The 11,523-nt window shown below is 41.0% G+C and overlaps 1 protein-coding gene across 1 annotated transcript in view; it reads left to right on the top strand.

Annotated features, from left to right (window-relative positions):
• The first annotated feature begins 1,508 nt into the window (after positions 1–1,508).
• Positions 1,509–11,523, top strand: part of LEMD3 (LEM domain containing 3) — a 69,532-nt gene continuing 59,517 nt past the window's right edge. The window contains exon 1 of the mRNA XM_061130732.1: positions 1,509–3,067. Within this exon, the coding sequence (XP_060986715.1) occupies positions 1,534–3,067 (1,534 nt within the window). The 5' untranslated portion in view covers positions 1,509–1,533. The remainder of the gene's footprint in view (positions 3,068–11,523) is intronic.

The following is an 11,523-nucleotide window of genomic DNA, read 5'->3' as shown; positions in this document are numbered from 1 at the left end:
AATTATGGTAATAAATTTTGGGTCATTATCATCAGAGTGGCCAAACTTTTCTATGTCAAACCCTCTTTAAAGTACTTAACAGTCATAGAATTCAGGAACAGTCATAGAATCATTTATGGATTTTAAAGTCCTCTGATGAATGACTAGGAAGTGCCTGTCCACGTGAGAGTATTTTTGAGGAGATGGCAAAAGTAAAAAATTCAGATTACTGAGTATTATTCTGCTGTGGGATTCAGGATGTCGAAAAGCTAGTATTTATACTTTTGACTAACATATTTTCCTGTTCAGATGTGTATAATGTAATAGGGCAAAATAATTCATTTGACGAAGATTTCATGGTGTGTCAGATACTGTGGTAGATGCTGCCACATAGCTGCTAGGGTTTGAGTATTCAAGAAGTGTCAGTCTGCCTGGGTTAGAGGAAAAGGGAAATGTTCTTTGCCAAACAGGGCAAATCTCATCTCTCTGAGATTCATTTCCTATTCTGTAAATGAGGGTGTTGGATATCCAGGTCTTAACTGATTCCGTTTTTTGACTGTCTATGAAGGTTTCTTCTCTAAATATTCGTCTCACGCTGTCTTAGCTTTGCGATGCATTAAATTAGTTTGACAAACGTTTACTGAATTTCTAGTGTCAGGCACTAACGGGGTGAAGCAGGGTTCCTCCGCTCATTAAGCCTATACAGTTCAAAGGCATAAGACAATAAATAGGAAGACAGGTGCATAAAAATAATCATTAATAATAAACAAATAACTATAGGTTGGAAAGGTTCCAAGAAGAAAATAAGATGGCACGTTTTTGTTTCTGCAGTCATATAATGTGATTGGCTCTTTCAATTCCCCAAATGACGACCTATCAAGGTTATCAGATTTTCTAAGGGGAAAAATGATGATACCTTACAACTAACTCGGGAATCAATAAGCATTACTCTTGAAGAAAATTGTATTGGGGCTGGTTTACTCTGTATATTTTCTTTGAAACATTAGAGGAGCGGCTTCTCAAAATGAGCCGCGAGAGAAACTCACCTTTTTTTTTTTTTGGTGAGTCAAGAGGAAAGACAAAGTGAAAAGAGAGAACCAGGGCTCAGGGAAATTTGCAAATCACCTGGCCATCAAGATTTCTTTAAGTCTCTAGGCTCCCCTTGGCAGCGGGAATCGGCATGAAAAGGAAACTAATGCCAAGAACTTCAAGTCAGATTTCCCTTCAGTTACTACTGCCCGGTGGCAGGAACCTGCAAAGAAGAGGTCAAGGTGAGGCTTGGCAAGAGGCAACTCCCGGGAAAGGCGCCGAGAAGGGCAGGGCGGGGAACAGACGGAGGAGACACCCCGACAGGAAAGCGCAGAAAAACTTTCGGCCGCTGAAGCGGCGCGCGGCTCAGGTGGCCCTTTCCCGCTCAGGTGAGCTCCTCCCGTGCCTCCCATTGGCCAAGGCGCCTGTGGCGCTGGGAGGGCGACGCAGCCCGGTCTAGTTCAGGGTCTAGGGCGGCGCGTCACTTCCGGTAGCGCGGAGCTTGTAAAACACCCTGGAGAGAAAATGGCGGCGGCAGCGGCTTCGGCGCCTCAGCAGCTCTCGGATGAGGAGCTTTTCTCTCAGCTCCGCCGTTACGGCCTATCTCCTGGCCCAGTGACGGAGAGCACCCGCCCGGTCTACCTCAAGAAGCTGAAGAAGCTTCGAGAGGAAGAGCAGCAGCAGCACCGGTCCGGGGGCCGCGGCACCAAGACGCGGAACAGTAATAACAATAACACGGCAGCCGCCACGGTCGCCGCCGCCGGACCAGCGGCGGCGGCCGTGGGGATGGGGGTCCGGCCGGTCTCCGGCGACCTCGCCTACTTACGGACTCCTGGGGGCCTGGGCCGGATTTCGGCGTCGGGTCCGGAGACCCCCTTGGGAGGGCCTGGGGGCGCCTCGGCCACCCCCACGGCCGGCAGCAAAGTACTGCTGGGCTTCAGCTCGGACGAGTCGGACGTGGAGGCCAGTCCCCGGGACCAGGCCGGCGGCGGCGGCGGCGGCGGCGGGAGGAAAGACCGGGCTCCGCTCCAGTATCGCGGGCTCAAACCGCCGTCGGCGCCCCTGGCCGCCAGCGAGGTGACTAACAGCAACTCGGCCGAGCGGAGGAAGCCCCACTCGTGGTGGGGGGCCAGGAGGCCGGCGGCCCCCGAGCTGCAGAGCCCGTCGGGGAGAGATGGGGCGGCGGACGACGAGGAGCAGGAGGGGGAAGACGGCGAGGACAGGGACCCGGAGGCCGAGGAGCCGCTGTGGTCCGGCCGGACCGTGAATGGCAGCCGGCTTCTGCCCTACAGCTGCCGGGAAAACTATTCGGACTCGGAGGAAGAGGAGGACGACGACGTGGCCCCCAGCAGACAGGTATTGAAGGACGACACCTTTTCTCGGCATCGGCCCAGGCGGGGCCACAGTAAGCCTCTCTCGCCCCTGCCTGCGAAATCGGCCGGCGGCCGGCTGGAGACCTCAGTTCAGGGAGGGGGAGGAATCGCGATGAATGACAGGGCGGCGGCCGCCGGGAGTCTAGACAGGAGCCGAAACCTCGAGGAGTCGGCGGCGGCGGCGGAGCAGGGAGGAGGGTGTGATCCGCTGGACTCCAGCCCCATTCCTAGATACCGCGGTAACGCTAAGAAACTAAGCCCTCTCCTGCCGCCGCCACTCGCGGACATGGACTCAACCCTGGATTCGTCCACAGGCTCCCTTCTTAAAACCAATAATCATATCGGCGGCGGGGCCTTCGGCGTGGACTCCCCCAGGATTTTTTCCAACAGCCTCCCTCCCAGCGCGGCGGTGGCCGCCTCGAGTTCACTCAGGATCAATCACTCCAATCATACAGGCTCCAATCATACCTACCTGAAGAACACATACAACAAACCGAAGCTTTCCGAACCCGAGGAGGAACTTCTCCAACAATTTAAACGGGAGGAGGTGTCCCCAACGGGGGGTTTCAGTGCCCACTATTTGTCCATGTTTCTCTTAACTGCTGCCTGCCTATTTTTCCTCATTTTGGGACTGACATACCTAGGCATGAGAGGGACGGGAGTATCCGAGGATGGAGGACTCGGCAGTAAGTATTCAACCCCGTGGTGGAGGCAACAAAGGGAATGCTGTTAGTGGCCGGCTCTAGCCGCACTGGGCATTTTACCCGAGGTGACTTCAGCCTGCAAGCACATGGTTTAATAGTGCAACACAACACATTGAGGGCATTTGTGTCATCTTTCTTTAAGAAAGAATATGGTTATCGTGATAAGAATGATAACCCCGTGGCTGGTTTTAAGATTTTTCTGTATGATGTATTGGGGAATTCAAAACATCATCTAAAAGAGCAAAATATTATAAGCAAGCCTGTTAGTAAAGAGCATTTAAAATGTGTGACTTAAATTTTCTTTTGGCCTTAAGTAGTAACCATATGTGGAGATGCCAGTCCAGCTACTTAAAATTTGAAGTTATTTTGATTGTTCAGGCATAGTAAAGGCAGTGGATTTTTTTGTTTTTTCAAATCGAGTTCTAAAAGGCAGTGTAAGATCTCTTGAAACTGTAGTTAAATATTTTGTAATATTTCAGTGTTACATTTTGTGGTATTAAGTATATGTGTAGATATCTCTAATTTCTTTCAAGTGAATGAATGCAGAAAGTCAGAAGGCAAGCTTCTAAACTTGAGTGATTTCCCAACCCAGAGCCGCTCCACTTCCACCAGTGGAAAAAAGTAGTGGAATGGCAGTGCAGGGGTTTGCAGTCACGTTGATTTGGATTGGTCTCCAGGCCCTGCCTTTTACTTTGCTGAATGGCTGTGGGCAGTCGCGTTCACTCATTCATTAAGCCAGCATCATCTGTACTGAGCACTCTGGATACAGCAGTGGGAAGTCAAGGTGTCCCTGCCCTTCAACACAGGAAGAAGATGAAGACTGATCACTTTATGTTCTATGAAGGATATAAGGATGGTGTAATTGGTGTACTCTACTATAGACAGGGCTCTGCTCTATAGGGCTTCCCTCATAGCTCAGTTGGTAAATCATCTGCCTGCAATGCAGGAGACCTGGGTTTGATTCCTGGGTCAGGAAGATCCCCTGGAGAAGGAAATGGCAACCCACTCCAGTATTCTTGCCTGGAGAACCCCATGGACAGAGGAGCCTGACAGGCTACAGTCTAGGGGATCGCAAGAGTTGGACATAACTGAGTGACTACACCACCACCACCACCACTGTAGACATGGTAATGGTGGGAACTGTGTGAAATGAGACCTGAAGCAGGACAAGACGACAGCCTTGTATTAGACAGGAGAGCATTCTGGGCAGAGGTTACAAGAGGAGGAGGAAAGGCCTTGAACTGAGCAAGAGCCTTCCTGTAGTTATAGTACTTTGAGCAAGGGGGAGTGAACTAGAGTGAGCTTCCCTGACATAATCTGTAAAATGATGTTAATCTTGATTAGAATGATGCTTGGGAGGATTAAAAGAAAGTAAATTTAGTAAGATGTACTTTAAAGAAATTAGAGATTCTACACATATACTTAATACTACAAAATGTAACATTTATAACATTTAGAAAGATGTACTGCTGAATAGGTAAGTTCTCACTGTTAGGTCCCTCTCCCCTGTACCCCACCCCCTGAAACTTTCGACCCTTTTCACTCAACATGAATACACTGTCATGGTTTGTCTTTATAAAATTGACTTCCTAGTTCAAAATAATTAGTTTTATTTCGAAATAGTCAAAAGATGCAGTTAGCAGACTTAAAGAGTGGAGTGAAAATAGAGTAAGCCTTGGTTTGGATATAGCCAATTCTAAGATAGTCAAATAATAGATTATGATAGTCCTTAGAGGATTAGTCCTTAGAGGGATTAGAAGAGGACTGAAATCCAGCACTCACGTTATGGTGCCCTGGGAGCAAGACTGGTATATATATATATATTGTGTCCTACCCCAGATATTACAGAGCGAGACAAGAGATAAAGTCTCATATCTAGAAGTTACATTAGTAAAATTCACATAAATGACATTACCTGTGAGCAGTACCTATCTGCATGCTTGTTTCTCCAGTGGAACTGGTCTGTTCTGTGAACTGGCCCTTTTTTAAGAAGTAAAGGCTTTGCCAGTGTTATTGCTGAATCTGCCCAGCAAACTCAGAGAGGCAGATGGTGTCATCCTCACTTTATAGGTGAGGACAGTGAGACTCAAAGATGCTAAGAAATGTACCCACAGTTAAACAGCTAGTGAGTGATAGGACTAAGATTTGGTTTCAGATTTTTTTCCAACTATTAAGCCCATCCTACTTTTGGTATTATTTGTAGAGAGCTTTCTAAATTAGAGGATACTTTCATTAGAATTAAGAAAATAATTGAATACTTGGTAGGATTTCATACAGAATTACTGTATGAAAGGTGCACAATTCTGTACTAAGGTGACTTACACATCTTTCTTGTCACTGTTAAGATGAATGACTAATATTTTCTTAGGCATGAAAATTTTAAATGGACTAGAAAGGGATAGGATTGCTAAGGCTTAGGTAACCCTCAATCACTTTCACCAGTGTGGAAGGAAGGAAATTATAAAGTGGTTTGCACTTTAATAAATGGTAAATGTAAGGTAGCCTGGGGGATGGAAAGAACAGTGGCTAAGAGACAGAGAATCCAGGTCTTAGGACTTGACAAAATGACCTTAATCAAGTTAAGCTCTGAGCCTCGTTTTCTTACATATTAAATGGGAGAAACAATTTCTGCTGTCTGTCACAGTTGTGAGGATCAAATGACATAGTTTGTAAACAAATGTAAAGTGATATTCAAAAGTTTGGACTGCAGTTGTATTCCTGGTGAACTACAGTATATATGTGAGGAGAAATGGTTGTCATTTTTTTATATTTACTAGAGTATTTCTTGCCTATTCAGCATTTAATTTTTATTGAGTTCTGTTAAGTACATGTTGTAGATATTGATATAGAAATTTGAGTCAAAATGTGATGAATCCCTTAAATGTATTATATACTTGACCTGCTGTATATCCTGGTAAAAAGAAGGTGCATGTTAGTTCAGTTAGTGTGCACACCTAACGGTGAATAACTTCACTCCTTATATTTATGTATTCTGAATCCTCTGTCACAGTATAATGGTTAGTCACTGCTTAACTGTAGGTTTCGTTGATCAACCAGTGTGCTTAAGGAAATCATTTACTTTGAGTAATAATTTTACCAGAAGATTGTAAGTTAAATGTGAGAGTAAGCTTTAGCAAGCTTTTATTAGTTATCTTTTAAATTAGGTATAACATATAGTAGATTAGCCCTTTATATAGTTTCTAATCATTTGATCTTTAAAAACTTCTTATCAGTACACTAGTTTTAGTAATTAAGTTACTATGAGTCTCTGCTTTCTTATCTGTAAAATTCGGGGGTTGCCTTAGGTAATGTCTATGTTCTTTCCAGCTCTAAGTTTTAAGATTCTGACTTTGAACTGCCTTACCAAAACAACTCAAGGATCAGCTTGAAGTCAACATTAGATCATGACAACACACTAAAAGAAAATAGAAAGGCAGAATAGATTAACTTTCTTAGGCTCATACAATCATTATTTAAAAGTTGTTTTTCAGTTACAAGAGACATGATTTTCGTAGAAAATTTGAACAGAGATCTATGAAGCAAAAAATGAATCAGTATTGTATGCCTCACCCCCTAGTCTCACACTCAACCCTGGCATAAGTTCAAATAATAAATTAGAACTTTCTTAATGCTTTGCATGTAAATATCAATATATGCATACATATATACATGAATGTGTGCACACAGACATTTTCATTGAACAGTAGAGTGCCTGTTACGTGCCAAGCAATATTTTAAGCTGTAGCGATATGCGGAGAACGAGGCCGATGAAATCTCTCCTCTCATCGAGTTTACATTCGAGGGGTGTTGGGGAGATGGACATGTAAACAAATGAGTTTCTGTTAGTGATAGTTGCTCACATGAGAGTAATGATAGTAAGTTGAAGGCCAGAGAAGTGACATCATACTATACATATTCTTCAGCTTATTTTTTCACTTAATATTGTATCTTGGTTAACTTTCCGTATATTAAACGTAAGTACAAAGCCATAATTTAAAAATCTCACACTTCACTGGTCCCTTTCTAATCCTTTGCTGCTGCTTAGTCTCCAAGTTGTGTCCATCTCTTTTGCGACCCCATGAACTGTAGCCCGCTAGGCTTTTCTGTCCTTGGGATTTCTCAGGCAAGAAGACTGAATGGGTTGCCGTTTCCTTTTCCATCTAATCCTATAAAAATGCTAAAATCTCTGCCATCCTGAAAATGTTATTTAACTCTGTTCTCTAGCTGTTACTCCTTCTCAGCCAAGATTAATGTCTCTTTCCTCCCCTACCATTCACTCAACCCCCATCTAGTTTAGCTTTTTTTTGCTTCACACCCTCTTCAGCATTTATTATTTGTAAACTTAAAAAAAAAATTATGTATTTTTGACTGTGCTAGGTCTTTGCTGCTACGGCATCTTTTTCTGGTTGCAGCGATCAGGGGTTACTCATTGCAGTGGCTGCTCTTGTGGAACACTGGTTCTAGGGTGTATGGGCTTCAGTAGTTGCAGCGCACAGGCTCAGTAATTGCATCTCGTGGGCTTAATTGCTCTGTTTGTGGAATCCTCCCAGACCAGAGGAGGGGACCTGTGTCCCCTGTGTCCGCAGACTGATTCTCATTCTCTGTGCCACAGGAAGTGCTAGTTTGGCTTTCTTTACCGTCCATTACCTCTGCAACCTCACTGTTTGTCCTCAGTTACTTAGTTGTCAAATCCAAGAGGTTTAAAGTTCACCTTTTGATACATTCAATATATCAACAATTTACTTTTCATGAAACTCTCTCCTTCCCAAACTTCTGTATCACCACTCTTGCCTACTTTTCATTTATTTGTCTGCCTATAGTTTAAATATTGGTGATCTTATTCATTTGCAGTTTCCCTAGCTAGTTTCTCCTGGTTAATACCTCCCAATTTTATATTTTTTTGCCTTAGATTTCTCTCTCCTGGGTTCTTGACTTAATCATTTATTAGACAGTTTCTTCTGGATGTACCGGAAGTAACACCACCGTCTGTCCTTGTCAGCTTTCGTTCTTTTTCTTTGTTTCTCCTGCTTTGTTCCCTGTTTTAGTTAGTGGCATTCCCATCCACCCGGAACTTAAGCTAGAAATCTTAAATTTGCCTCCATTCCTTCCTTTCCTCCATCTTCCTTCCAAACTCAAATCACAGTCTAACTTGTTACCAAATCCTGAAGTTCTACCTCCTACCTATCTTTTGAATCAGTCTGTTTCTCCTCATTCTCCACTGTCTTGCCTGAACTGTTCTTGCACTTTCCTAACAGTTGTCTGTGCTTCTGGACTGTAGCTTTTCCAGTCCATTTTTCAGTGCCAGAGGATTATTTCTTAAAAAAAAAAAAAAAAAAGTAATATTTCATTTATGCTTAAAATTACTCAGTGGCTTCCCCTTACTTAGTAGATCAAATCTAAACTTGGCTAAACTGTTCATGTTCTGAGTATTCCTGCTTTTTCTTGCTTCATTTCCTAATAGTCCCTCATATCACACTTTGCTTTCTGGAAAACTGGAACTTTCTGGAACACTACTTTGGTGTTGACTGACTGTCATGAGGTTTTTGTGCCTTTGTGTATGTTATTCCCTTCTTTGAGAAGGTTGTTTCTTAGTAACTGCTCTTCATTCTTAAAAGTCTCACCTCTGCCTACTCTTGACTCTCTATCCTCTTTACCCTGGAGTTTGGCTCATTATTTGCTGCTCGAATGAGATCTTTCGCATTCTTCATATCATTTAGTTTAGCGTTTATAATTGTGTATGCCCACTGTGCCACATAGATTACATCTCCTTGAGGTAATGTTCCTACAGGAGGAATTGAGTATACTGGTAAAGAGTACAGGCTTTTCACTCAGTTCTGAGTTTGAATTCCTCCTGTCTCGCTTGACCACAGGGTCATGAGAGGACAGTAATACCACTGATGGGGATTAGAGATGCTGAAAAGGGATTTTGGGGGAGAAAGGTGGCATAGAGAAAATTAGTTTATTTGAAGCTTATTTTTTGAGTTATTTAAGTGGAAATAACCTGTAGGCTATTGTAGTTACACAATTGGATTAAAGATGAGAGAGTGGTGCATAATGTGAAAGTAAACTGCTGTTTATTAAGGGAATAGATAACTTTTTAATATTTGTTTCTTTCTTTTTAATGTGGGTGTTTTCGTTTTCAAGACAAGATCAAGTGCTACAAAGGGTACTGTAGTTTTTTAAAATTATGTTTTTACTTTTTCAAGCAGTTTGACTAGCCAAAAGATCTCAAACTTAGTAATAAAATAGGTATAAAGAATTTTGAAAATTATTTGTTGCTCTCATTCTTGAAGAATGAAAGCTGAGTGAGCTTGAAGTTTTTAAAAGTTGACCACTTTGTAAGAAAAAAATTCTTAAACCTCCAGGAATATTCATGGGAAAACCAGGGGTTTATATACCTCAGTTTGATGATTTGAGAAATTAAAATCAACTATATAAAAATATATTTTATCTGAAAATTATCTCTAGCATAATTTAAAATAAAAATCATCAGAAAACTTGTAAATCCCCTATGAATACATTCACGGAGTCTAGTTTGAAACACTGGCATAAATATTAGGGCATAGATCATTAAAAAAGAAACCTGGGTTTGAATTTGGGTCTTTCCTCTTGTTAGCTTTTTTATTGAAGGCAAGTTGCTGAACCACTATAAACCTCAATTTTCTCACCTGTAAAATAGAGTTGTGAGAATTAAATGAAATAATGCATGTAAAGTACTTGGCTCAGTACATGACACATATAATAGTAATAATAGCAGCTAATCCTTATGTAGCACTTTGTGCCAGGCACTGAACCTAAACAGTTGTAATTGTTACATAATCTTTATGAGGCAGGTATTTATCCCATTTTGTAGATAGGGAAACTGAGACACAGAAGTTGTGTAATTTGCCTGCGGTCATGAGTGCAGAGGCAGTTTTTAGACTTAGATAGTGGCCCTTAACCTCTCTGCTAGGTTGCCTTTTAATGTGTGTAAGTACATAAAGGCTCTGTATGTGTCCTCTACTATTATTATTATGTAGACAGTTGTCAAAAATGTGGATAGGTGAAGCAACTTAATACATGAAATCCTAGAGTGCCAAGGGTAATCTGTGAATCAACTTCGTTAGGACAGGAAATTAAAAATTTTTACTCACTTGACATTTAGGAATGGTGTGGAACCATTTATCCTCATTTAGATTTTAGATTAATTAATTCACTGATGTATGAGGAGGGCAGTCTGCTGTAATGTAACACAAGTTACATAATATGTAAAGCCATAAGGCATATGATACTATTTCTAATTCTTGAAAGATTGGCCTAGTCTCAAAAGTGGTGGGAAAGTGGTCCTCTGGTTTGTATCACCACTTTAAAACTTACGTTTTCCATTGTTCATTTTCAAGATGTAAAAATCTTTCAAGTATAATACATTTGTTCTCTCATTTTTGCACCTTTTAAAAGAGCTTTGTATGTATTTTCCTATGCTTATAATTTATTTCAATGGGAATGAAGCATTCTAAAATGTCTTGGATTTAAAAAAATTAGATATTTTCATTATTTCTCAGTAGAGTTATGAAGTCTTAAAATAACTTCTTGCTGAGAAATATTTTATTTAAATGAAAGGAACCTCAGACCAAACAGTTTATAACATCAGTGCAAAGAGATATTTATCTAGTTTATAAGAGTTTAAAACTGAAGTAATCTTTAAAATATATGGTAAGCGAGTAATAGTAGCTTCTTTATGAAAAGTGTATTACTAATGGTATATCTTTATTCTTATCCTGTATTAATTTAGTATACATGAAAAATTGCTACTATTTAATTTGGGAACCAAGCCCATACTAATTGTATAAATTATTATAACAGTTATTGTCTCATAGCTTTAGATTTTGACTTTTCATACTCAGAATTTATTTTTAACAGATTTTAAAGTGAACCAGTAGCAGTGTATTTGGATTTTGGTGTTTTAATAATGTAAGTTTTAACCTGAATCTCACAAGTGGTAGTTCAAAACAAAACTTGATCTAATTAATACTCTTCATTAACATCACTCTGAAAAATAATTTTTAAACAAGAATTGACCAAGAGGGAAGTGTTTAGGTTTTAGTTTTTATCAAACATTTTTATAGTTAGGTTTTACATGTTTTATCTTCTTTTGAAAATATATTTCTAAGGAATTAGCTTTTTTAAAGGATTATAAAAATTTATACTAACAGGTAATAATAGCTGAAAATAAAGTAACAAGTCTATCATATAGAAACCATCAGTATTGCTTTTACAAGGTCTTAATTTTTTTTATTTCTAGAGGTATAGATTTTAAAGAGGCTTCCCAGGTGGCTCAGTGGTAAAGAATCACCCTGCCAATACAGGAGATGCAGGAGAGCAAGTTCCATCTCTGGGTTCAGATAGAGGAAATGGCATCTCATTCCAGTATTCTTGCCCGGAAAATCCCACGGACAGGA

The sequence above is a fragment of the Dama dama genome, chromosome 3 (genome assembly GCF_033118175.1).
Source record: "Dama dama isolate Ldn47 chromosome 3, ASM3311817v1, whole genome shotgun sequence".
In the NCBI taxonomy this organism is placed as follows: domain Eukaryota; kingdom Metazoa; phylum Chordata; class Mammalia; order Artiodactyla; family Cervidae; genus Dama; species Dama dama.
This window is presented reverse-complemented; position numbering and strand designations above follow the sequence as displayed.